General features: G+C 44.2%; 1 protein-coding gene across 3 annotated transcripts in view; it reads left to right on the top strand.

Moving 5' to 3' along the window:
* Positions 1–430: 430 nt before the first annotated feature.
* klhl32 (kelch-like family member 32) overlaps positions 431–27,742 on the top strand; it is a 53,408-nt gene continuing 26,096 nt past the window's right edge. For 2 of the 3 annotated variants that reach the window (XM_029629463.2, XM_029629480.2), the window contains exons 1-3: positions 11,597–11,802; positions 26,063–26,160; positions 27,147–27,327. In XM_029629463.2, the coding sequence (XP_029485323.1) occupies positions 26,138–26,160; positions 27,147–27,327 (204 nt within the window). In that variant the 5' untranslated portion in view covers positions 11,597–11,802; positions 26,063–26,137. Of the gene's footprint in view, positions 1,442–11,596; positions 11,803–26,062; positions 26,161–27,146; positions 27,328–27,742 lie in introns of those variants that run through there. The other variant, XM_065011133.1, reaches the window with a different exon arrangement.

The following is a 27,742-nucleotide window of genomic DNA, read 5'->3' as shown; positions in this document are numbered from 1 at the left end:
CGCTACACTTGCATTAATATCTGCTAACCATGTGTATGTGACAAATACATTTGATTTGATTTGAACAGTTGATGTTGAGATGTGTCTGTTACTTGAACTCCGTGAAGCATTTATTTGGGCTACAATTTCTGAGGCTGGTAACTCTAACGAACTTATCCTTTTCCTGTGGTCATCCTCACAAGAGCCATTTTCATCATCGCGCTTGATGGTTTTTGCGACTGAACTTGAAGAAACTTTCAAGTTCTTGAAATCTTCCGGATTGACTGACCTTCATGTCTTAAAGTAATGATGGACTGTAGTTTCAATTTTCTTATTTGAGCTGTTCTTGTCATAATATGGACTTGGTCTTTTACCAAATAGGGATATCTTCTGTATACCACCCCTACCTTCTCGCAACACAAGTCAAACGCATTAAGAAGGAAAGAAATTCCACAAATGAACCTTTAACAAGGTACACCTGTTAATTCAAATAACATTTTATTTGTCACATACAAATGGTTAGCAGATGTTATTGTGAGTGGAGTGAAATGCTTATGCTTCAAGATCTGACAGTGCAGCAGTATCTACCAGGTAAGATCCTTATTATTCTCTATGTTTGGTTAGATCAGGGTGTGACTCGGGTGGGAAAGTCTATGTGTTCTATTTCCTTGTTTTTGGCCGAGTATGGTTCCCAATCAGAGGCAGCTGTCTATCGTTGTCTCTGATTGGGGATCATATATAAGTTGTCATTTTCCTTTTGGGTTTTGTGGGATCTTGTTTTCTGTTTTTCACCTGACAGAACTGTGCGCTTTCATTTTCACTTTTGTTATTTTGTTTGAGTGTTTTTGAATATTAAAATCATGAACACTTTCCACGCTGCGTCTTGGTATACTCATTCTACCACCAACGAGAGCCGTTACAGAAGATCCCACCAAAAACGGACCAAGCAGCGTGGCCAGGAGGAGTGGACATGGGAAGAAATCCTGGATGGAGAAGGACCCTGGACGCGGGCCGGGGAGAATCGCCGTTCAAGGAAGCAGATGGAGGCAGCGAGAGAGGAACTGCGACGATACGAGGAATTAAGTCATTGACCGAAGCCCGAGAGGCAGCTCCAAAAATATTATTTTGGGGGGGCACACGGGGAGATTGGCGGAGTCAGGGTTTAGACCTGAGCCAACTCCCTGTGCTTACCGTGGGGAGAGTGTGACCGGTCAGGCACGGTGTTATGCGGCTCTGTGCCAGCTCCCCGCAGTTGCCGTGCTAGAGTGGGCATTCAGCCAGGACGGACTCCTGGTCTCCGGTGTGTCGCTTCAGCCCAGGATATCCTGCACCAGCTCTACGCACTGTGCCAGCTCCCCGCACTTGCCGTGCTACAGGGGGTATTCAGCCAGCTCTACGCTCCAGACCTCCAGTGCGCCTCCACGTCCCAGTATATCCTGCGCCAGTACGTCTTCTCAGTCCGGTGAGACCTGTTCCGGCAACATCTTCAGATGTTCTTATCAAAACAGTTGCTTATTAATGAATTGTATTACCTCAGTGTCATTACTGAACGTCGCAAACCCTTGGATATCTGCACGAACCGTAGCATAAAATCATGAATCAGCAAAAAACAAATTGGCCTAATTTATTTTCTAAATAACTTAATCACGGAATTACTTAAAACATACACACAATTAGTTCATACATGGGTTACTTAACATGACACAAAAAAAGTCCCGTCGCGGACAAAACTGATATGACGGCTTGGTAGACAAAGGAAAGGGGGTGTGGACCACTCAAGTGCGGGAAACTCATAGCCGATACAGTTGAAGTCGGAAGTTTACATACAGTTAGGTTGTAGTCATTAAAACTCGTTTTTCAACCACTCCACAAATTTCTTGTTAACAAACTAGTTTTGGCAGGTCGGTTAGGACGTATACTTTGTGCATGACACAAGTAATCTTTTGAACAATTGTTTACAGACAGATTATTTCACTATCACAATTCCAGTGGGTCAGAAGTTTACATACACTAAATTGATTGTACCTTTAAACATCCTGGAAAATTCCAGAAAATTATGTCATGGCTTTATAAGCTTCTGATAGGCTAATTGACATCATTTGAGTCAATTGGAGGTGTACCTGTCGATGTATTTCAAGGTCTACCTTCAAACTCAGTGCCTCTTTGCTTGACATCATGGGAAAATCAAAAGAAATCAGCCAAGACCTCAGATTTAAAAAATAATAATAATAATAATTAAAAAAAAATTGTAGACCTCCACAACTCTGGTTCATCCTTGGGAGCAATTTCCAAATGCCTGAAGGTACCACGTTCATTTGTACAAACAATAGTATGCAAGTATAAACACCATGGGACGATGCAGCCGTCATAACGCTTAGGAAGGAGATGCGTTCTGTCTCCTAGAGATGAACGTACTTTGGTGCGAAAAGTGTAAATCAATCCCAGAACAACATCAAAGGACCTTGTGAACATGCTGGAGGAAACACCTGACAGCTGGGAAATATACACATTAAGAGATATAGTTGTGTGTTTCCTGTCCTTCATGATCACCAAATTAAACACACTCGACATGACTGTCCCTTAAGTGTCCACGGACCGGTCCCACATTCTCAAAAATAGAAATATTGTTTAATTCTCCCATTTTTGGGGATTAGGAGATTCTCTCCCTCAACGAGACCCGTAATCATCTGCGCAATACACGTGGCACGAAAGCCAAAACACCGGTACTCACACAACCAACGGGCATTGGAACAATAAATCGACAACCCAATGGTGAAACAAAGGGCATTTATACAAATACATTCAGTGGGAATGGGGACCAGGTGTGCATAATGACACAGTTCTGGAGGGATCCTTGATAGACATTTACATTTAAGTCATTTAGCAGACGCTCTTATCCAGAGCGACTTACAAATTGGTGCGTTCACTTTATGACATCCAGTGGAACTGCCACTTTGCATCTAAATCTTTTAAGGGGGGGGGGGGGGGGGGAGGATTACTTTATCCTATCCTAGGTATTCCTTAAAGAGGTGGGGTTTCAGGTGTCTCCGGAAGGTGGTGATTGACTCCGCTGTCCTGGCGTCGTGAGGGAGTTTGTTCCACCATTGGGGGGCCAGAGCAGCGAACAGTTTTGACTGGGCTGAGCGGGAACTGTACTTCCTCAGTGGTAGGGAGGCGAGTAGGCCAGAGGTGGATGAACGCAGTGCCCTTGTTTGGGTGTAGGGCCTGATCAGAGCCTGGGAGGTACTGAGGTGCCGTTCCCCTCACAGCTCCGTAGGCAAGCACCATGGTCTTGTAGCGGATGCGAGCTTCAACTGGAAGCCAGTGGAGAGAGCGGAGGAGCGGGGTGACGTGAGAGAACTTGGGAAGGTTGAACACCAGACGGGCTGCGGCGTTCTGGATGAGCTGTAGGGGTTTAATGGCACAGGCAGGGAGCCCAGCCAACAGCGAGTTGCAGTAATCCAGACGGGAGATGACAAGTGCCTGGATTAGGACCTGCGCCGCTTCCTGTGTGAGGCAGGGTCGTACTCTGGGATGTTGTAGAGCATGAACCTACAGGAACGGGCCACCGCCTTGATGTTATTTGAGAACGACAGGGTGTTGTCCAGGATCACGCCAAGGTTCTTAGCGCTCTGGGAGGAGGACACAATGGAGTTGTCAACCGTGATGGCGAGATCATGGAACGGGCAGTCCTTCCCGGGAGGAAGAGCAGCTCCGTCTTGCCGAGGTTCAGCTTGAGGTGATGATCCGTCATCCACACTGATATGTCTGCCAGACATGCAGAGATGCGATTCGCCACCTGGTCGTCAGAAGGGGGAAAGGAGAAGATTAATTGTGTGTCGTCTGCATAGCAATGATAGGAGAGACCATGTGAGGTTATGACAGAGCCAAGTGACTTGGTGTATAGCGAGAATAGGAGAGGGCCTAGAACAGAGCCCTGGGGGACACCAGTGGTGAGAGCACGTGGTGAGGAGACAGATTCTCGCCACGCCACCTGGTAGGAGCGACCTGTCAGGTAGGACGCAATCCAAGCGTGGGCCGCGCCGGAGATGCCCAACTCGGAGAGGGTGGAGAGGAGGATCTGATGGTTCACAGTATCGAAGGCAGCCGATAGGTCTAGAAGGATGAGAGCAGAGGAGAGAGAGTTAGCTTTAGCAGTGCGGAGCGCCTCCGTGATACAGAGAAGAGCAGTCTCAGTTGAATGACTAGTCTTGAAACCTGACTGATTTGGATCAAGAAGGTCATTCTGAGAGAGATAGCGGGAGAGCTGGCCAAGGACGGCACGTTCAAGAGTTTGAGAGAAAAGAAAGAAGGGATACTGGTCTGTAGTTGTTGACATCGGAGGGATCGAGTGTAGGTTTTTTCAGAAGGGGTGCAACTCTCGCTCTCTTGAAGACGGAAGGGATTTAGCCAGCGGTCAGGGATGAGTTGATGAGCGAGGTGAGGTAAGGGAGAAGGTCTCCGGAAATGGTCTGGAGAAGAAAGGAGGGGATAGGGTCAAGCGGGCAGGTTGTTGGGCGGCCGGCCGTCACAAGACGCGAGATTTCATCTGGAGAGAGAGGGGAGAAAGAGGTCAGAGCACAGGGTAGGGCAGTGAGCAGAACCAGCGGTGTCGTTTGACTTAGCAAACGAGGATCGGATGTCGTCGACCTTCTTTTCAAAATGGTTGACGAAGTCATCTGCAGAGAGGGAGGAGGGGGGAGGATTCAGGAGGGAGGAGAAGGTGGCAAAGAGCTTCCTAGGGTTAGAGGCAGATGCTTGGAATTTAGAGTGGTAGAAAGTGGCTTTAGCAGCAGAGACAGAAGAGGAAAATGTAGAGAGGAGGGAGTGAAAGGATGCCAGGTCCGCAGGGAGGCGAGTTTTCCTCCATTTCCGCCGGCTGCCCGGAGCCCTGTTCTGTGAGCTCGCAATGAGTCGTCGAGCCACGGAGCGGGAGGGGAGGACCGAGCCGGCCTGGAGGATAGGGGACATAGAGAGTCAAAGGATGCAGAAAGGGAGGAGAGGAGGGTTGAGGAGGCAGAATCAGGAGATAGGTTGGAGAAGGTTTGAGCAGAGGGAAGAGATGATAGGATGGAAGAGGAGAGAGTAGCGGGGGAGAGAGAGCGAAGGTTGGGACGGCGCGATAACATCCGAGTAGGGGCAGTGTGGGAAGTGTTGGATGAGAGCGAGAGGGAAAAGGATACAAGGTAGTGGTCGGAGACTTGGAGGGGAGTTGCAATGAGGTTAGTGGAAGAACAGCATCTAGTAAAGATGAGGTCGAGCGTATTGCCTGCCTTGTGAGTAGGGGGGGAAGGTGAGAGGGTGAGGTCAAAAGAGGAGAGGAGTGGAAAGAAGGAGGCAGAGAGGAATGAGTCAAAGGTAGACGGGGGAGGTTAAAGTCGCCCAGAACTGTGAGAGGTGAGCCGTCCTCAGGAAAGGAGCTTATCAAGGCATCAAGCTCATTGATGAACTCTCCGAGGGAACCTGGAGGGCGATAAATGATAAGGATGTTAAGCTTGAAAGGGCTGGTAACTGTGACAGCATGGAATTCAAAGGAGGCGATAGACAGATGGGTAAGGGGGAAAGAGAGAATGACCACTTGGGAGAGATGAGGATCCCGGTGCCACCACCCCGCTGACCAGAAGCTCGGGTGTGCGAGAACACGTGGGCGGACGAAGAGAGAGCAGTAGGAGTAGCAGTGTTATCTGTGGTGATCCATGTTTCCGTCAGTGCCAAGAAGTCGAGGGACTGGAGGGAGGCGTAGGCTGAGATGAACTCTGCCTTGTTGGCCGCAGATCGGCAGTTCCAGAGGCTACCGGAGACCTGGAACTCCACGTGGTCGTGCGCGCTGGGACCACCAGATTAGGTGGCCGCAGCCACGCGGTGTGGAGCGTTTGTATGGTCTGTGCAGAGAGGAGAGAACAGGGATAGACAGACACATAGTTGACAGGCTACAGAAGAGGCTACGCTAATGCAAAGGAGATTGGAATGACAAGTGGACTACACATCTCGAATGTTCAGAAAGTTAAAAGCTTTACGTAGCAAGAATCTTATTGACTAAAATGATTAAAATGATACAGTACTGCTGAAGTAGGCTAGCTGGCAGTGGCTGCGTTGTTGACTTTGTAGGCTAGCTGGCAGTGGCTGCGTTGTTGACACTACACTAATCAAGTCGTTCCGTTGGGTGTGATAGTTTCGACAGTGCTGCTATTCGGGGGCTAGCTAGCAGTGTTGATTACGTTACGTTGCGTTAAAAGAACGACAATAGCTGGCTAGCTAACCTAGAAAATCGCTCTAGACTACACAATTATCTTTGATACAAAGACGGCTATGTAGCTAGCTATGTAGCTAGCTACGATCAAACAAATCAAACAGTTGTACTGTAATGAAATGAAATGAAAATGTGATACTACCTGTGGAGCGAAGCGGAATGCGACCGGGTTGTTGAGTGAGGAAGTTCAAGTCGGTGGACGTTGGCTAGCTGTTGGCTAGCTAGCAGTGTCTCCTACGTTAAGGACGACAAATAGCTGGCTAGCTAACCTCGGTAAATTAAGATAATCACTCTAAGACTACACAATTATCTTGGATACGAAGACAGCAAAGACAACTATGTAGCTAGCTAACACTACACTAATCAGGTCATTCAGTTGAGTGTAATAGTTTTTAGTGCTGCTATTCGATAGACGGTGGACGTTAGCTAGCTGGCTAGCTGCTGGGCAGATAGCAGTGTAGACTGCGTTAGGACGACGAAATACGATAATTACGCAATTATCTTTGATACAAAGACGGCTATGTAGCTAGCTAAGAAGAAATTGCTAAGATTAGACAAATCAAACCGTTGTACTATAGTGAAATGTAATGAAATGTAATGAAAAGTTATACAACCTGCGGCCGAAGTGCGAATGCGACCGCTCGCTCCAATCCAACAGAATGGTGTGGGTGTACCCCGTTCTAAGTGACCCTAAACGTTTGAATGGTAGTGCATGTAAATCTGTGTAGTAAGTAAGGCTAGTATTACTAAAGCATCATTTTAGGTGAACAAAAAAAAACTCCATACCAGCAGTGGCCAACCTTGCGCTACTGATGCCTGATCTACTGGGTGAGCAATCAGTCAAATTTATTTATAAAGCCATTTATTATTTTTTATTTTTTTATTTAACCTTTAATTAACTAGGCAAGTCAGTTAAGAACAAATTCTTGTTCACATCAGTAGATGTCACAACGTGCTATACAGAATCCCAGCCTAAAACCCAAACAGCAAGCAATGCAAATGTAGAAACACGGTGGCTAGGAAAAACTCCCTAGAAAGACAGGAACCTAGGAAGAAGCCTAGAGAGGAACCAGGCTCTGAGGGATGGCCAGTCTTCTGGCTGTGCCGGGTAGAGATTAAAAGAGTACATAGCCATTAATTCCAGATTATTCTTCAATATGTTCAGAAGATTAATAGATGACCAGCAGGGTCAATTAATAATCACAGTAGTTGTAGAGGATGCAACAGGTCAGTACCTCAGTTGGCTTTTCATAGCTGAGCATTAAAGATGGTCGAGACAGCAGGTACGGTAGAGAGAGAGAGAGAGAGAGAGAGAGAGAGAGCGAGCCGAAAACAGCAGGTCAGGGACAAGGTAGCACGTCCGGAGAACAGGTCAGGGTTCCATAGCCGCAGGCAGACAATTGAAACTGGAGCAGCAGCACAAACGGGTGGACTGGGGACAGCCAGGAGTCATCAGGTCAGGTATTCATGAGGCTTGGTCCTAGGGCTCAGGACCTCCGGGAGTGGAGGGAGAGAGAATTCAAGGGAGCATACTTAAATTTACACAGGACACCAGATAAGACAGGAGAATTACACCAGATAACAGACTGACTCTAGCCCCCCAGCACAAACTATTGCAGAATAGATACTGGTGGCTGAGACGGTGGGAGGGGGACACTGTGGCGCTATCCAACGATAACCCCGGAAAGTGCCAACTAGGCATGATATAACCCCACCCACTTTGCCAAAGCACAGCCTCCATACCACTAGAGTGATATCAACAGACCACCAATTTACTACCTGAGACGAGGTTGAGAATAGCCCACGAAGATCTCCTCCACCGCACGAGCCCAATGGGTCGCAATACCAGACAGGAAGATCACATCAGTGACTCAACCCACTGAAGTGACGCACCCCTCCTAGGGACGGCATGGAAGAGTACTAGTAAGCCAGTGACTATGCCCTGTAATTGGGTCAGAGGCAGAGAATCCCAGTGGAGAGAGGGGCACCAGCCAGCCAGAGACAGCAAGGGTGGTTTGTCACTCCAGTGCCTTGCCTTTCACCTTCGCACCCTAACAGGACAATGAGTCTCACATTGATAGGCAGACCATTCCATAAAAATGTAGCTCTATAGGAGAAAGCTCTGCCTCCAACTGTTTGCTTAGAAATTCTAGGGACAATAAGGAGCAGACTTCTGTTCCACCCCAGCAATAGCACACTTGATTATAAACTCATTAGGTTTGATTAATTGAATCAGGTGTGTTATAGCTGGTCTGAAACAGAACCCTGCACACCCAGCAGATCTCCAACAGGGTTGGCCTGCTCCAACTGTAATAGGTTTATACATTGTGTGATGTTTAACTGTATTTTTGTATACAACATGTGCTAACATGAAAGACTCAATCATGGGCACTCTTACTGACAGTTCTGGCTAATGTTAATATGTTAATGTTTGTACCATGTTTTGTGCTGCTACCATGTTGCAAAAGTATCTATATCCACAGTAAAATGAGTCCTATATCGACATAACCTGAAAGGCCTGCTCAGCAAGCTTCTGGAAGGCTACCTGTAATGTTTGACCCAAGTTTAAATTGTTTAAGGCAATGCTACCAACTACTAATTGAGTGTATGTAAACTGACCCACCGGGAATGTGATGAAAGAAATAAAAGCTGAAGTAAATCCTTCTCTACTATTATTCTGACATTTCACATTCTTAAAATAAAGTGATGATCCGATCTGACCTAAGACAGGGAATTTTTACCAGGATTAAATGTCAGGAATTGTGAAAAACTGAGTTTAAATGTATTTGGCTAAGGTGTATGTAAACTTCCGACTTCAACTGTATGTACAAGAAATGTAATTAAATGCATTTAAAATGCAATGGAAAGTGGCAGGTTATGTTAATTAGGTTAGGGTAAAGCTACAATGCACACCGACCAAATCAGGTAGCCTAACCTAATCAGGTCGTGACAAATAATCATGAACATCAAATTTATACTTACTGTCACGGGTTTCTTCCTGTGAAGGAGAAGAGGACCAAAATGCAGCGCGGTAATTGTCCATGGTTTTTAATGAGAAAACCTGAACGCATAACCAAAGTAACAAAGTGAAACCAGTCCCGTGTGGCACTAACACAGGAAACAACCACCCACAAAACCCAAAACAAAGACAATGACTAACACCTGCCTCTGATTGAGAACCATATCAGGCCCAAACACAGAAACAGACAAACTAGACATCCAACATAGAATGCCCACTCAGATCACACTCTGACCAAACAAAACATAGAAACATACAAAGCAAACTATGGTCAGGGTGTGACACTTACAATGCAGATTCCTTAACTTCCTGTGTCCAGACTCACAAATTGACATTTACCCTGTGGATAATGCAGAGACAGAGTCAGTAAAACAATTCCACACCAGATGAAGAATAAGGTGTTAATGTTCAGGAACTAGCTAGCTAAATTATTCGAAAGACTAACTTACATTGGCTGGGGTCTCTCCATAGGGAGTTCATATTTGCCCTGCTGTGGATCCTTATTATTTTTTAGCTATAAATATTCTAGCTAGCTAGCCTAGCTACAGTGCATTCTAAAAGTATTCAGACCCCTTGACTTTTCCCATATTTTGTTAAATTACAGCCTTATTTTAAAATGGATTAAATAGTTTTCCCCTCATCAATCTACACACAACACCCCATAATGACAAAGCAAAAACAGTTTTTTAGACATTTTTGCAAATGTATTAATATAAAAAAAACTGATATCAGTTTACTTTGTTGAAGCACCTTTGCCAGTGATTACAGCCTCGACTCTTCTTCGGTATGACTCTTCAAGCTTGGCACACCTGTATTTGGGGAGTTTCTCTCATTCTTCTCTGAAGATCCTCTCAAGCTCTGTCAGGTTGGATGGGGAGCGTCGCTGCACAGCTATTTTCAGGTCTCTCCAGAGATGTCCAATCGGGTTCAAGTCCAGGCTCTGGCTGGGCCACTCAAGGACATTCAGAGACTTGTCCCAAAGCCAAAGCCAATCCTGCATTGTCTTGGTTTTGTGCTTAGGGTCGTTGTCCCCCCCCCCCCCCCCTCTCTGAGGTCTTGAGCGCTCTGGAAAGGTTTTAATCAATGATCTCTCTGTACTTTGCTCTGTTCATTTTTCCCTCGATCCTGACTAGTCTCCCAGCTGCCACCACCGTGCTTCACCGTAGGAATGGTATTGGCCAGGTGATGAGCGGTGCCTGGTTTTCTCTGGACGTGACGCTTGGCATTCAGGCCAAAGAGTTCAATCTTGGTTTCATCAGACCAGGGAATCTTGTTTCTCATAGTCTGAGAGTCCAATAGGTGCCTTTTGGCAAACTCCAAGCAGGCTTTCATGTGCCTTTTACTGAGGGTGGCTTCCGTCTGGCTACTCTACCATAAAGGCCTGATTGGTGGAGTGCTGCAGAGATGGTTGTCCTTCTGGAAGGTTCTTCCAACTCCACAGAGGAGCTTCGGAACTCTGTCAGAGTGACCATCAGGTTCTTGGTTACCTCCCTGACCAAGGCCCTTCTCCCCCAATTTCTCAGTTTGGCCAGGGGGCCAGTTCTAGGTTGGGCTGTCAGCTCATTCTCCAAACACAGAGTTCTAGGCTAAATAAGTAAATGGGTTGACATTATTTTGGAGACTAAATAAACTGGTAATTAGCATAGGCCTTACTATTCAAACACACTGCAGTGAATGTTGTATTGGACATAAAGACTTACCAATTTCGATAGGCCCCATTTCTTAGCCTGGTTTCCAGTCTGTTTCTGCTCTATTGCCAACTCTTTATGGAATGTTTAGCTTCACAATGACAACAGAGTAGGCTAGAGGACCACAATGGAAACAACTCGACTAACCTGTTCCCCGCACATTGACTCGGTACCTGTACCCCCTGTACATAGCCTCCTTACTGTTATGTCATTTTCTTATTTTAAAAAAAACCTTTTGTTTATTTAGTAAATATTTTCTTAACTCTATTTCTTGAACTGCATTGTTGGTTAAGGGCTTGTAATGGGCATTCCACGGTAAGGTCTACTATACCTGTTGTATTCGGCACATTTGACAAATACAATTTGATTTGAAGTATTTACTTTTTTGTGTGTATATAATCATCACCACTGTAGGTATATGTAAATGGCTGTTTTAACATTTTCATGTATTTTAAATGGTAAAATCAAATTTAAAAATCGATTCAAATCAAGAGCACAAACTGGGACCATTTCTCGATTGGGCCCATAGACTATCACTAGCCTATAAAATATAACGGCTAAGCCCCATAACCTACTAGACGTACTCATACAGCAATTCCACCACTTGATGGCGCTGTATACCACATGACCGAATGCATGTGACCACATCAAGAGGAGGGGTTTGAATGTGACAATTTAGCTAATACAATGTAACCATCTCAAGTGTCCAAGACAACTGACTGTAAAACCGCAGACCAACTTGTTTACCAGCACTCGTTTCAACTGCTCACCACAAATGCAACACGAACGGATATCAAATGGGAGAAAACAGATTGTCAACAAAACGGAACCGCTGAGGGGACAGGGCCAGAGAACAGTCGTATGAGGTGCGTAAGCTCGTTGGGTGTGCATCATCAGGAGAATCTTACTGCATACGTGGTTTGGGTGGTTATTAAATGCGAGAAGTGCATATTTATACCGGGAAATATGTTTTGGGTTCAATTCGGAGACTAGGTTTATGCGGTCAGGACACTTTGGTGAGACCGGGGTTTATCCCAAATACCCCGTGTTTTTTTTCTCTCTCGGCCGAACGATCCGCTGCCTTGTTGCTAGGAAACGTTTGACAGCTCTGATATTTAAGAGGGGATGACCAAGGCCTGCGGACTCCTCGGCTGAAACGGGCTCAAGCGGCACTGATTAAATACTCACCACCGCCGGCCTGCTTCTATTTAATCTACCAGCGCGTACTTTTCATGCGATGTCAATTGTAGGCTACGTTATCCATGTATAAACATGGCCATATCGTGTTAACCATCAAACATCGTTCAATTCGCGAGTCATGTATGGACATTATGTTTGGCAATAAAATATGGTACAGCAAAGTAGGTTAGCATATATCCAACCTAGGCTACTTGTCCAAAGCTTGAAAAACGAGAAGTGGCATTTTCACTGGAGCAGCATAAAAGGCAGGTATTGGACAGGACAGATGTGTAATGTGGTATCCCGTCACTCTCTCTCGTTCTCTTGATTCCTATGGTCATGCATCTGAAGGTCACTCCGTGAACCAGTGGTGTAGACAGAAATCTATTGGTGGCAGGGCCAGCAAAAAAATTTAGGTGGGCAAAAATTGAGGCACTCAGATAATCATTAAATTATGACAAATGCATAGCGTATCCTACCTTAATGTAATCGATCGCACACAACAAGCCATCTGACGTGATTTCACATTACAGGCCAAATAGTATTGTAGGCCTTTGTAAATCCATGACTCTTGCATTTTAACATGATTTATCAATGATTTGATGGCAATGCAAGGACATGTACCTCCTGCAATGCAGCATGTGTCAGCCAAAATTACTATGTCCACCCTGTTGCCACATGGAGATGTGCCCTTCCACATTATTCCGAGCAACAAAGCTGAGCTCTCTTGGACAATGTTTCCCTAAAGAACAATCCCTTAGATATTCACCCCCAGCTGATGTATGACCTAGTACACTTGAAAAAAACAGGTGTCAACATCTTTGCTAGGAAACTGAAAGAAACTGCTCTGGGACAAAGCAAAAAACAAAATAAGAGGAACTCTGCCATACATGCTCCAAGATCATGACCATCAGCCACCCAGAGAGACCAGCACCACTTCACCCTACACAATCGGGCCCCATCCAGAGAGGCCAACACCAGCCCGCACCATTGGGCCCCTTCCAGAGTGGACAGCATCCCTTACCTCACTACCCACCCATGCTAACAGGAAAACACCCTAGTCAGAAGAGACCAACAGTCCAGCAAGACATCTATGCAGAAGTGTCACCCTGCTGCAGCTGAACTTAACCAGATAAGGCATCTGCTGAACATTATCTGCAATAAAATCAGAAATAGAATTTGTTATTGTGAGAAATGCAATGATTAGAAATACAGCGTATTATAATGATTTCAGTTTTATATAAGCTACCCAGGAAAGGGTTTTATATATATATATATATATATACTACACAAACAACATAAGAGGATAAAAAAGCAAAAGAATAACAAGAAAAACCAGCAAACTGAATAATAAAAAATAAAAAAAGTACCCTAAGTAAAAGCAAAGCTAAAAAGGTGTCTCTTTTAAATGTGTCCACAGTTTCAGCCCCCATCAGATTCTCTGGCAGGCTATTCCAGAGGCTGGGAGCATAGTAACTAAGGGCTACCTTTCCATGCCTCTTGGTCCTAGGCTTTGGGATAGCTAAAATGCCAGTGCCAGAGGACCTGAGCTACCTACTGGGTACATAACTCAAAAGCATGACTGATATGTATTGGGGTGCACAATTGTGGGATGATTTAAAAACCAATTAGAATAATCTTAAAATCTATTCTAAAATGCACAGGCAGCCAGTGCAGAGACTTTGAAACCAGTGTAATGTGTGTAGCATTCTGTATGTTTTGCAGTTAACCAATGGCTTTCTTGGTTAGACCAGACAGGAGAGCATTAACGTAGTCAAGCCTGCTTGTATAATTACAATCCTGGATGAGTCAGAAATGGCTCTGGTGATACAGAAATGTAAACCTGTGTATCGTCTAGGTAGCAGTGAAAATCAATGCCATGCTTTCTGATAACGCTGCCAAAGGGTAACATACAGTGGAAGTCAGAAGTTTACATACAGCTTAGCCAAATACATTTAAACTCAGTTTTTCACAATTCCTGACATTTAATCCTAGTAAAAAGTCCCTGTCTTAGGGTCAGTTAGGATCACCACTTTATTTTAAGAAAGTGAAATGTCAGAATAATAGCAGATTTAATTATTTCTTTCAGCTTTTATTTCTTTCATCACATTCCCAGTGGGTCAGAAGTTTACTTACACTCAATTAATATTTGGTAGAATTGCCTTTAAATAGTTTGACTCAAACGTTTCGTGTAGCCTACCACAAGCTTCCCACAATAAGTTGGGTGAATTTTGGCCCATTCCTCCTGACAGAGCTGGTGTAACTGAGTCAGGTTTGTAGGCCTCCTTGCTCGCACACACCTTCTCAGTTCTGCCCACATATATTCTATAGGATTGAGGTCAGGGCTTTGTGATGGCCACTCCAATACCTTGACTTTGTTGTCCTTAAGCCATTTGCCACAACTTTGGAAGTATGCTTGGGGTCATTGTCCATTTGGAAGACCCATTTGCAACCAAGGTTTAACTTCCTGACTGATGTATTAAGATGTTGCTTCAATATATCCGCATAATTTTACTTCCTCATGATGCCATTTATTTTGTGAAGTGCACCAAACCCTCCTGCAGCAAAGCACCCCCACAACATGATGCTGCCAACCCCGTGCTTCACGGTTAGGATGGTGTTATTCGGCTTGCAAGCCTCCTCCTTTTTCCTCAGAACATAACGATGGTCATTATGGCCAAACAGTTCTATTTTTGTTTCGTTAGACCAGAGGACATTTCTCCAAAAAGTACAATCTTTGTCCCCATGTGCAGTTGCAAACCGTAGCCTGGCTTTTTTATGGCAGTTTTGGAGCAGTGGCTTCTTCCTTGCTGAGCGGCCTTTCAGGTTATGTCGATATAGGACTTGATTTACTGTGGACATAGATACTTTTGTATCTGTTTCATTCAGCATCTTCACAAGGTCCTTTGCTGTAGTTTCGGGATTGATTTGTTCTTTTCGCACCAAAGTACGTTCATCTCTAGAAGACAGAACCCGTCTCCTTCCTGAGTGGTATAATGGCTGCGTGGTCCCACGATGTTTATACTTGCGTACTATTGTTTGTACAGATGAACGTGGTACCTTCAGGCATTTGGAAATTGTTCCCAAGGATGAACCAGACTTGTGGAGGCCTACAATTCTTTTTCTGAGGTCTTGGCTGATTTCTTTTAATTTTTCTCATGATGTCAAGCAAAAAGGCACTGAGTTTGAAGGTGGGCCTTGAAATACATCAAAAGGTACACCTCCAATTGACTCAAATAATGTCAATTAGCTTATCAGAAGCTTGTAAAAGCCATGCTGTTTAATGGCACAGTCAACTTAGTGTATGTGAACGTCTGACCCACTGGAATTGTGATACAGTGAATTTAAAAAAAATCTGTAGCAACTTCAGAGGTAAGATAGCATTTCTTAATAATGCGTTCATTATTACCCTGAGCTATGGGCAACAAGGTAGTGAAATCCACTGTGGTGATCAGATAAAGCAACATCAACAATAGAGGATATGTCAATAGAAAACCCCTTTGGTAATAACCAGGTCCAGAGTATGGCCACGGTTATGGGTGGGCCAGGTCACTTGTTGGATAAAGTCCACAGAGCTCAAAAGATTTATAAATTCAGTGGCCTTGAGGTCAGTCTCTTTGTCAACATGAATATTGAAATCACCGTCCGGGTTAGGCGAGGGTTTGACAGGGGGAGCTTTACTTGGCTCATCGTGCTCTAGCAACTCCTTGTGGCAAGCCGGGTGCCTGTAGGCTGACCTCGTCGTCAGTTGAACAGTGTTTCCTCCGACACATTGGTACAGCTGGCTTCCGGGATTAGCGAGCAGGTGTTAAGAAGCGCAGTTTGGCAGGTCATGCCTCGGAGGACTCATCACTCAACTTTCGCCTGTCCCGAGCCCGTTGGGGAGTTGCAGCGATGAGACAAGATCGTAATCACGAAATTCTGATGGCGTCGGAAACACCAGGAAGGTTGAAGATGGCCCAAGACCCTTCTGTCTTGAGTCAGCAACCTCCTGAACTGTGGTGGCCATGGGGGAAGGGTGCCACTAGGCGGCCACCGGCTGGTGGTATACTCCCAGGATCCGTGCTGATTCCCGGGGCTGGTAGGTCCGTCTCAAGTGGGCCAAAACTTTGATAGCTGGATTAGATCTTCTCGGATAGATGAAGGGTGGCCAGACTGCCTTACCTATCTCCTATGCCTTGCGAGTGTCCAGTCTCACATGAGCTGCAGAGTTGAGCTTAACATCTGTCCGTTGGATTGGGGCAGATCAACTCCACCCGACTCAACAGCTTTGCTATAGGAGGCATTTATAACTGAGATTTGGTTTGCCTGCGCTACAGCAAGGTTGTGTACTTAGAAAGCAGGTTATCCTTTTCTCGCAGCCCAGCGAGCAGTCGGAGGATTTCTTGGGGGAGTGCTCGTCCTCTTTTTCTGCTTGATGGTGGTGCATATACCATCACCATCATTAAGTTTGCTGATGACACAACAGTGGTAGGCCTGATCACCGACAACGATGAGACGGCCTATAGGGAGGAGGTCAGAGAACTGGCAGTGCGGTGCCAGGACAACAACCTCTCCCTCAACGTGATCAAGACAAAGGAGATGATGGTGGACTACAGAAAAAGAGGACCGAGCACTCCCCCATTCTCATCGACGAGGCTGCAGTGGAGCAGGTTGAGAGCTTCAAGTTCCTTGGTGTCCACATAACCAACAAACTAACATGGTCCAAGCACACCAAGACAGTAGTGAAGAGGGCATGACAAAACCTATTCCCCCTCAGGAGACTGAAAAGATTTGGCATAGGTCCTCAGATCCTCAAAAGGTTCTACAGCTGCACCATCGAGAGCATCCTGACTTGTTGCATCACTGCCTGGTATGGCAACTGCTCGGCCTCCGACTGCAAAGCACTACAGAGGGTAATGTGTATGGCCCAGTACATAACTGGGGCCAAGCTTCCTGTCATCCAGGACCTCTATACCAGGCGGTGTCAGAGAAAGGCCCAAAAAATGGTCAGTCTCGAGCCACCCTAGTTATACATTTACATTTACATTTAAGTCATTTAGCAGACGCTCTTATCCAGAGCGACTTACAAATTGGTGCTTTCACCTTATGACATCCAGTGGAACAGCCACTTTACAATAGTGCATCTAGGTCTTTTAAGGGGGGGGGGGGGAGAACGATTACTTTATCCTATCCTAGGTATTCCTTAAAGAGGTGGGGTTTCAGGTGTCTCCGGAAGGTGGTGATTGACTCCGCTGTCCTGTTATAGACTGTTCTCTCTGCTACCACACGGCAAGATGTATCGTAGTGCCAAGTCTAGGTCCAAGAAGCTTCTAAACAGCTTCTACCCGCAAGCCATAAGATTCCTGAACAGCTAATCAAATGGCTATTATTTGCATTGCCCCTCCCCCTCTCCCTTCTACGCTGGTGCTACTCTCTGTTTTTATCTATGCATAGTCACTTTAATAACTCTACCTACATGTACATATTGCCTCAATTACATTGACTTTGTACCGGTACCCCCTGTATATAGCCCCGCTATTGTTATTTACTGCTGCTCTTTAATTATTTGTTATTCTTATCTCTTACTTTTTTTGTGTTGGTATTTTTTTTAAACTGCATTGTTGGTTAAGTCCCAGCCTTAAAGGCTAACCACGTCTCAGAATCCATAGCAATAACTTTAGCTATGATTTAAAAGAGAACTATTTCATAAAAACAACAAACTGAGTGTAGACAGTACACTGTTCTGTTGCGTGCACTGATTATGTATGTAGCCTCAAACAAAGTTCATGAAATTAGTCATTTGCTAATCTTAGATAATATCAATATTTAGTATGAGACATTTCCGAGACTCACTTTTACAGCACCTTCGATGATACAGCAGTAGGAATACAAAGATATAACATCTATAAAATGTCTACGGGGGAGGTGTTGCTGTATATATTCCGAGCCATATTCCTGTAAAGCTCAGAGAGAATCTCATGACAAAATTGAAGTAGAAGTGCTGTGGTTGCAGGTTCACCTGCCTCATCTGAAGCCTCTTCTTTCAGGGTGCTGCTATAGGCCACCAAGTGCACCAAGCGCTCAAGAGGTACTGTGACTAATAACTGTAACATGACCCAGGTTAATCACTCAACCAACTAGAGTCTATTCTAATAGTGTTGGATCTGTGATATGATCAAGCGGATATCTTCACCAATGCTACAGAGCCTTGCTCCAAAGTGGGTGATAGTGCACAAGTTCAAACACCACAGGGAACTGTTTATGAGGAACAGGGGCATTCAGTGGCTCCAGCAGAGGGTGATGGACTCTCTTTCAAACACCCGACCCACTCCTGTGCCCTCAGAGCCAGCTCCACTGGGACACGTCTCACCTGTGTCTCGTGGGACACCAGGAGTACAGCGCAGATCACAGCGTAGTCACACGGCTCCTGACAGACCGACGCTGTAGTTGAGACTCGGCGACTCATGGTGTTTTTGAAAAGCAGACATAGTTGAAAGAAAAATGTCTTGTCTTTGTTTGTTTACAGTTAAGTATTGTGAGGAAAAGAAAAGGAAACACTGTTGTTGTTGACTTGTATGCTTAATTTCAATCCCCCTGCGAGTAAAAATACATTAAGGGGAGAGTAGTGTTATGGTGTGGACGCTATATAAATAATTCCTACTGAGTAGGTGGTGTACTTAACTGAAGTATAGTAGTATTACTATTCATGGGAGCATGGCTATTATGGACACTGGTGTTTACCTGGCTGTGATGTCATCACCCAGAGTTGCACAGCATTAACCTCATGTTGGGGATATCGCTCTCCCGTTTTCTACCGTTTGTACACGGCTGTACCTCTTTATTTTGTAGTTTGCAAGAAAAGGCAATGAACATTGAAATGCGTGTGGATAATCCTTGAAATTTACCACAATTACCATCCGGTTAAATGGTCAGGTGAAGCAAAGGAAGACCTAGCAAAGCTGCAGCTGTCTCAAAACAAAGTAGCACACCCTGCCCTTAACTGCACACACAGAACTAACATCAACTGCACACACAGAACTAACATCAACATGCATGATAGTCTTTCATGGTTGTAGAGAAATTGACTACTTCTATTCTAGTCTTTTTAAGAAACATTTGTGAGTTCAAAATGCCTAACCACTTGTATAATCTATTTACGTACACTTCAAACATATTTACGTTGCATTCGGAAAGCATTTGTTACGTTACAGCCGTATTCTGAAATGTACTAAAACACTATTTTCCCTTCCATCTTCAATCAATAATGACAAAGCAAAACAAATGTTTGCTAATTTATTTAATTTAAAAAACTGAAATATCACATTTCCATAAGTATTCAGATCCTTTACTCAGTACTTTGTTGAAGCACCTTTGCCAGTGATTACAGCCTCAAGTCTTCTTGGGTATGACGCTACAAGCTTGGCACACCTGTATTTGGGAAGTTTCTCTCATTCTTCTCATCAGATCCTCTCAAGCTCTGTCAGGTTGGATGGGGAGCATTGCTGCACAGCTATTTTCCAGTCTCTCCAGAGGTGTTCAAGTCCAGGCTCTGGCTGAGCCACTCAATGACATTCAGAGACTTGTACCGGAGCCACTCCTACGATGTCTTGGCTGTGTGCTTAGGGTCATTGTCCTGTTGGAAGGTGAACCTTCACCCCCAGTCTGAGATCCTGGTTCAGAGAACTCAGGACTTCATCATAGATCTCTCTCTACTTTGCTCCGTTCATCTTTTCCTCGATCCTGACTAAACCCCCCGTCCCCGTCCCTGTCGCTGAAAAACATTCCCACAGCATGAATCTGCCACCACAATGCTTCACCGTAGGGATGGTGCCAGGTTTCCTCCAGATGTGACGCTTGGCATTCAGGCCAAATAGCTCAATCTTGGTTTCATCAGACCAAATAATCTTGTTTCTCATGTTCTGAGTCCTTTCGGTGCATTTTGGCGATCTCCAAGCGGGCTGTCATGTGCTTTTTTTCCCCGAGGAGTGGCTTCCGTCTGGCCACTCTACCATAAAGTTCTGATTGGTGGAGTGCTGCAGAGATAGTTGTTCTCCCATCTCCACAGAGGAACTCTGGAGCTCTGTCAGTGACCATCGGGTTCTTAGTCACCTCCCTGACCAAGGCCCTTCTCCCCCAATTGCTCAGTTTGGTAATGCGGCCAGCTCTAGGAAGATTCTTGGTGGTTCCAAACTTCTTCCATTTAAGAATGATGGAGGCCACTATGTTCTTGGGGACCTTCATTGCTGCAGACATTTTTTAGTACCAATCCCCAGATCGGTAACCTTAAGCATTTTGTTGTTGATGATGATGATAGGTTATACTCTAAGAATGGATTTATGCATTTTTTTCCAATGCTACATTCATTTGGCAGACCTAACTTGATTCACCCTCTTTCTACAAGGCCTAGTCTGAGAGGCCTAATCATATTTGTATGAACATGTTGTTAACGCCTAGGAGATGCATTCAGGTAATGAACTCTTTATTATGCGTCAACATTTGAATTGGATTAAAATTATTTGTCAATCATTCTTGAATTTGTTAGGCTATACAATTAAGTAGATTAATGAACTGATACATTCATGATACATTACTTGTATTTTCTAAATGTTTTAACATGAGGATGTATAATAGAATGCAATTTCTATGTGAATGTTTATGAATGTTAATTTGTGTATTAATAATAATAAAAAATAATCTAAAAATCAGTCTGAAATCGAATATTTCTCCTATTGTTCATGTCCATATAGCCTAGGACAATGTGGTAAAGTACTGTTATTCCTTATCCACTTAATGTATTATGAAAAATATAAAAAATTGCCTCACTTTTCTGGGGGGGAATTCTGTTAAACAGTGAATCAATTTTGTCTGGCCTTATTTAACTAGGCAAGTCAGTTAAGAACAAATTCTTATTTACAAAGACTGCCTACTTCGGCCAAACCCTAGTCCGGACGACGCTGGGCTAATTCTGTGCCCCCCTATGGTACTCCCAATCACGGACGGTGGTGATACAGCTTGGAATTGAACCAGGTTATGTAGTGACGCCTCTAGCACTGAGATGCAGGGCCTCAGACCGCTACGCCACTCTAGAGCCCTATATATAGATTTTTTTTTCTTTACATAGTTGAATGTGCTGACAACAAAATCACACAAAAATTATCAATGGAAATCAAATTTATCAACCCATGGAGGTCTGGATTTGGAGCCACACTCAAAATTAAAGTGGAAAACTACACTACAGGCTGATCCAACTTTGATGTAATGTCCTTAAAACAAGTAAAAATGAGGCTCAGTAGTGTGTGTGGCCTCCACCTCCCTACAATGCCTGGGCATGCTCCTGATGAGGACAACTCCTGGACAGTCTGTGGTGCAACTTGGTGGATGGAGCGAGACATGATGTCCCAGATGTGCTCAATTGGATTCAGTTCTGGGGAACGGGCGGGCCAGTCCATAGCATCAATGCCTTCTTCTTGCAGGAACTGCTGACACACTCCAGCCACATGAGGTCTAGCATTGTTTTGCATTAGGAGGAACCCAGGACCAACCGCACCAGCATATGGTCTCACAAGGGGTCTGAGGATCTCATCTCGGCACCTAATGGCAGTCAGGCTACCTCTGGCGAGCACATGGAGGGCTGTGTGGCCCCCCAAAGAAATGCCACCCCACAACATGACTGACCCACCGCCAAACCGGTCATGCTGGAGGATGTTGCAGGCAGCAGAACGTTCTCCACGGCGTCTCCAGACTCTGTCACGTCTGTCACGTGCTCAGTGTGAACCTGCTTTAATCTGCGAAGAGCACAGGGTGCAAGTGGCGAATTTGCAAATCTTGGTGTTCTCTGGCAAATGCCAAACGTCCTGCAACCCCCACCTGTGGACGTCGGGCCCTCATTACCACCCTCATGTAGTCTGTTTCTGACCATTTGAGCAGACACATGCACATTTGTGGCCTGCTGGAGGTCATTTTGCAGGGCTCTGGCAGTGCTCCTCCTGCTCCTCCTTGCACAAAGGCGGAGGTAGTGGTCCTGCTGCTGGGTTGTTGCCCTCCTATGGCCTCCTCCACGTCTCCTGATGTACTGGCCTGTCTCCTGATCGCGCCTCCATGCTCTGGATACTACGCTGACAGACACAGCAAACCTTCTTGTCACAGCTCGCATTGATGTGCCATCCTGGATGAGCTGCACTGCCTGAGCCACTTGTGTGGATTGTAGACTCCGTCTCATGCTACCACTAGAGTGAAAGCACCGCCAGCATTCAAAAGTGACCAAAACATCAGCCAGGAAGCATAGGAACTGAGAAGTGGTCTGTGGTCACCACCTGCAGAACCACTCCTTTACCACTCCTTGTCTTGCTAATTGCCTATAATTTCCACCTGTTGTCTATTCCATTTGCACGACAGCATGTGAAATTTATTGTCAATCAGTGTTGCTTCCTAAGTGGACAGTTTGATTTCACAGAAGTGTGATTGACTTGGAGTTACATTGTGTTGTTTAAGTGTTCCCTTTAATTTTTTTGAGCAGTATATATTTATATATATTTACATTTCTATTTATATATATATATATTTATATATATTTTTATATATTTATATTTTTCATATATATTTTTTAAAATATATATATATATTTAAAAAAAAAATATATATATATACATATTTAAAAAAAAAAATATATATATATATATATATATATTTATTTATTTATATATAAGAGACAGTTGGACTCCAAGTTGTAGAAACATCTCAAGGATATCAATGGAAACAGGATGCACCTGAGCTCAATTTCGAGACTCATAGGAAATATGAATAAGGTATTTCTGTTTTTAATTTTTTATAAAATTGGAAACATTTAAAAAAAAAGTTTGCTTTGTCATTATGGGGTATTGTGTGTAGAATGCTGAGGATTTGTATTTAATCTATTTTAGAAAAGGGCTGTAAATGTAACAAAATGTGGAAAAAGTCTAGGGGTCTGAATACTTTCCGAAGGCACTGTACATACCCCACCAGACACGCCACTACAGGTTTCTTCACGGTCTCCAAACCAAAAACTGGTTTAATGCATCGCTTAGTTATGTATTGAGCCATATCATCGTGGAATGCTCTGCCACAAGAGATTACTTGGGCAAAAAGCAAGTTTAGCTTAAAAAAACAGATAAAAACATGTATCACAGTGCCTTTTTCTAAAGATCTAATTTAACTGTACTGCATATAAGAATATGTGTATACACTGAGTGTACAAAATATTAAGACACCTTCCTAATTTTGAGTTTTTCCCTCAGAACAGCCTATATCTTTGGAGCATGTACTCAACAAGGTGTCGAAACCACTCCACAGGGAATGGGATACTGGCCCATGTTGATTCCAATGCTTCCTACAGTTGTGCCAAGTTGGCTGGACGTCCTTTGGGTCGTGAACCATTCTTGATACACACAGGAAACTGTTGAGCATGAAAAACCTAGCAGCGTTGAAGTTCTTGACACAATCAAACCGGTGTACCTGGCATCTTCTACCATACCCTGTTTAAAGGCAGTTAAATCTTTTGTCTTACCCATTCACCCTCTGAATGGCACACACACAATCCATGTCTCAATTGTCTCAAAGCTTAAAAATCCTTCTTTACCCTGTCTTCTCCCCTTCACCTACACTGATTGAAGTGTATTTAACAAGGGACATTAATAAAGGATCATAGCTTTCACCTGGATTCACCTGGTCAGTCTAAGTCATGGTAAGAGCAGGTGTTCATAATGTTTTGTACACACAGTGTATATGAGTAGTGTGTACATTGTATTTTTGTTGTCTCTTGGTGACCTTCTTGTAACTCTCTTGTTTTTATTTAAATGTGTATCTCTTTTGTTCTTGTCCATTACTGCTCTGTAGTTTGTCATGTATTTGTATGTTTTGTGGACCCCAGGAAGAGTAGCTGCTGCATGTGCAGTAGCTCATGGGAGTCTTAATAAACTAATCTAAACATGCAACTAGACACATAATAAACCATAGGCCTAGTTGAATTAATGAGACTGAGACTAGAACATAATGCCCTGATATGGCTCGGCAACCAGGAGATAGCAGGCTAGATGGCCACAAACGTAACCATTTAATCACTGTCACGGAGGCCAATCAAAGTAGATCAGGTTTGCGTTAGGTTTCATGCTGCATATTAAACAACATCAAATGAACCGCTAATTAATACATATAATAGGTCATACTGTATAGACTACATCAGTGGCCAACAACCTTTTCTTAGTTAAGATCACTTTCTTAGTCAAAATGCAAGACAAGTGCGATTCTCTGCTGGGCGCAGGAGATCATGTGCGCCTACAATGTATTGTGTGACATCAATTAAATGATCAATGGCCTAACTATGGTGCGTGGGCAGAGAACCACAGGGAAAAGTTATATTTCCAATCAAATTTGCTGTGGGCTTGTGGTAGCTGCTGTAGACACAGCGATCTAAGCAATCTGATTGGCCAGCGATATGCCTACAGGTGCACCTGATTTTGCTCTCTGGGGAGATGAAATTATTTAAAAGAGATTTGAAAGAGTTTGTATCTTCAGACAAAGAAAATGGTTCAAAATGGGAACACTCCACCTCCCCGGGATGCAGGGAAACTGAATCAAGTGCATCACATCGCATTTGGCGAATAGGCTACTAAAAACATTGTTTTATTTATTTTTAATCTAAAATATTTATTTTTAAATCTAAAATAGCCACGCCAGGCCCTGCAGTGGCTTTATTGGGACAGTAAAGCATTTTTTAAATCTTTTGGCTCTATACTTGAAATCAAACGATGATTAAGTTAAAGTGCAGACTGTCAACTTTAATTTGAGGGTATTTTCATCCATTTCGTGTGAACCGTCTAGAAATTATGGTCCCTCCATTTTAGGGGACCAAAAGTATTGGGACAAATTCACTTATGTGTATTAAAGTAGTAAAAAGTGAAGTATTTGGTCCCATATTCTTAGCACACATTGACTACATCAAGCTTGTATATACACATATGTTTGATGCATTTGCTGTTTGTTTTGGTTGTGTTTCAGATAATTTTATACCCAATGGAAATGAATGGTAAATTATATATTGTGTGATTTATGGAGTCACTTTTATTGTAAATATGAATAGAATATGTTTGTAAACCCTTCTACATGAATGTGGACTCTACAATTATTACAGGTAATGCTGAATTAATTGAATTGAAGTGAATAATGAGAAAGTTGGACGCACAAATATCATACTGGCACACAGCTCGGACACCCATGCATACCCCATAAGACATGCCACAAGAGGTCTCTTCACAGTCCCCAAGTCCAGAACAGACTATGGGAGTCACACAGTACTACATGGAACTCTATTCCATATCAAGTAACTGATGCAAAAAAAAAAAAAAAGATAAAAAAACTCTTTATGGAACAGCGGGGACTGTGAAACAACACAAACATTGGCACAGATACACACACACACACGATAACATACGCACTATACATACACATGGATTTAGTACTGTAGATATGTGGTAGTGGATGGAGTAGGGGCCTGAGGGCACACAGTGTGTTGTGAAATCTGTGAATGTATTGTAATGTTTTAAAATTGTATAAACTGCCTTCATTTTGCTGGACCCCAGGAAGAGTAGCTGGGGGTCCATAATACATACAAATACAAAAATTCTCCAATGGAACTCTAACCTCTCACCATTGATATTTGTGCGTCTAACTTTCTCACTCATCCTTATTCACGATTCATTCTGGACTATCCGTAATCATGGTAGCATCCACATTAACGTAGAGGTGTTTAGAAATATATTATATTCTTAGCCACAGAGTGTCAGTTGGAAGCCCAGGTTGTGGTCTTTCTTGGCGTCTTCGTCATTCTATTCATTAAGCTGAAGTGCCTCTTCAGGTGGACTTTCAGTCTGCTTTGTATTAGGGGTTAGTAGTTAGTTGATTGAAATGTGCCTTCTCTGTTTCTCTTTCCAGGCTAATGCAGGAAGTAACTGCAGCCCTCAGGAATCACAGAATACTGTTCCACCTCTTCTCTCCTTCTCTGGGAGCATGCCATCTGAACCTTGTGTCAGGTAAATCTGTAAACTGGTGAATCTGTACACGCACATGACCACAAGTGAAACACACACACACACACACACACACACACACACATACACACACACACACACACACACACACACACAGCTCTACAACCGTTTCCAGCATTTTGTAATCGGGTGTGAGACTCATTTTGCCATCTGCAGTGTTAGCTCACCCCATATACTACAGTTAACTAACCTCTGACCAACCTTAGTTTGGCATGGCTGGTCTGAGCTTCAGTGGGGCAGCATGTTGGCAGGTGTGGTAAGAGCAGTCAACCACCCCCTCCACACACACACTTCTCTGTCAGATTAGAATCATGACTCTACCTCTCAGCCTGTGGCGACCTGTTCCTCATTCCTGGGCTATTACTCTGTCAGGCCACACACACTGTAGGTAGAGGGGTAGGCTGTTCCTCAGGGCCTTGTTAGGGTGGAGCAGCCCGTTGACAATCTTGAACTACAGCTGCTGGGCCTTAGAGATGGCCAGCAGGGGGCTCCTGTGCTTCACCACGAACCCTGATAACACACACACACACACACACACACACCAGACTTGTGTTCTCATACCTTCAATAGTATTTAGTTATTTGTAGTGACAGACCAAACTGCAGACAGGCAGAAAAAAGGACTGACAGCTAGTTGACTAATAAACAGACATATGAAATGGACAGCTAGGAGAACAAGAGACACAAACAAGGAGATGCGGCAGGTAGCCTAGCGATTAAGAGTGTTGGGCCAGTAACGAAAGGTCGCTGGTTTGAATCCCTCACTTGAATAGGTGAAAAATCTGTTCATGTTCCCTTGAGCAAGGCCCTAATTGCTCCTGTAAGTCACTCTGGATAAGAGCATCTGCTAAATGACTGAGATGAGCAGAGAGACGAGAGACAGAGATATTCCCACAGCCTTGACTGATATCTCTCCCTTTCCCTCACTCTCTCTCCCGCTCCTTTCTTCCCTCTGTCCCTCCCTCCCAGTGGGCAGGAGCTGGTAACAGACCAGAGGCTATGCCAGTCCAAGTCTCACCAGGACTCCGTCCTCTCCGCCCTCAACCAGCAGAGGAAGGATGGCCTACTCTGTGATGTCACCCTGGTCGCCGGCGACCAGAAGTTCCACGCCCATAAAGCAGTGCTGGCGGCGTGCAGCGATTACTTCCGGGTGAGTTTGGGCCTGGGGAGGACACTACACAATTTGTCTGTCCCCATAGGGGAACCCTTTGAAGAACTCTTTAGCTTCTAGGTAGAAGCTTTCCACAGAGGGTTCTACATGGAACCAAAAAGGGTTCTCCTATGGGGACAGCCGAATAACCCTTTTTGGAACCCTGTTTTCTAAGAGTGTAGTTTCAAGTTGTATTGTCACGTGCACAAGTACAGTGAGATGCCTGTCTTGCAAGCTCTTTCCCAACAAAGAAATAATCACTAGTACTATAAATTAGAACAAAAACACACGAGAAATAGAAATAATAAGAACAGGAGAAAGTGAGTAAGCTACTTACAGGCTCAGTTCCAGGGTCAGTGCCAATACCATACAATGTACTGGATACTGGAGTTGTAGGGGTAGATATGTATAGTGT

The sequence above is a fragment of the Oncorhynchus nerka genome, linkage group LG3 (assembly GCF_034236695.1).
Source record: "Oncorhynchus nerka isolate Pitt River linkage group LG3, Oner_Uvic_2.0, whole genome shotgun sequence".
In the NCBI taxonomy this organism is placed as follows: Eukaryota; Metazoa; Chordata; class Actinopteri; order Salmoniformes; family Salmonidae; genus Oncorhynchus; species Oncorhynchus nerka.
Note: the sequence above shows the minus strand (reverse complement) of the source record. Positions and strands in the feature narration are given on the sequence as shown.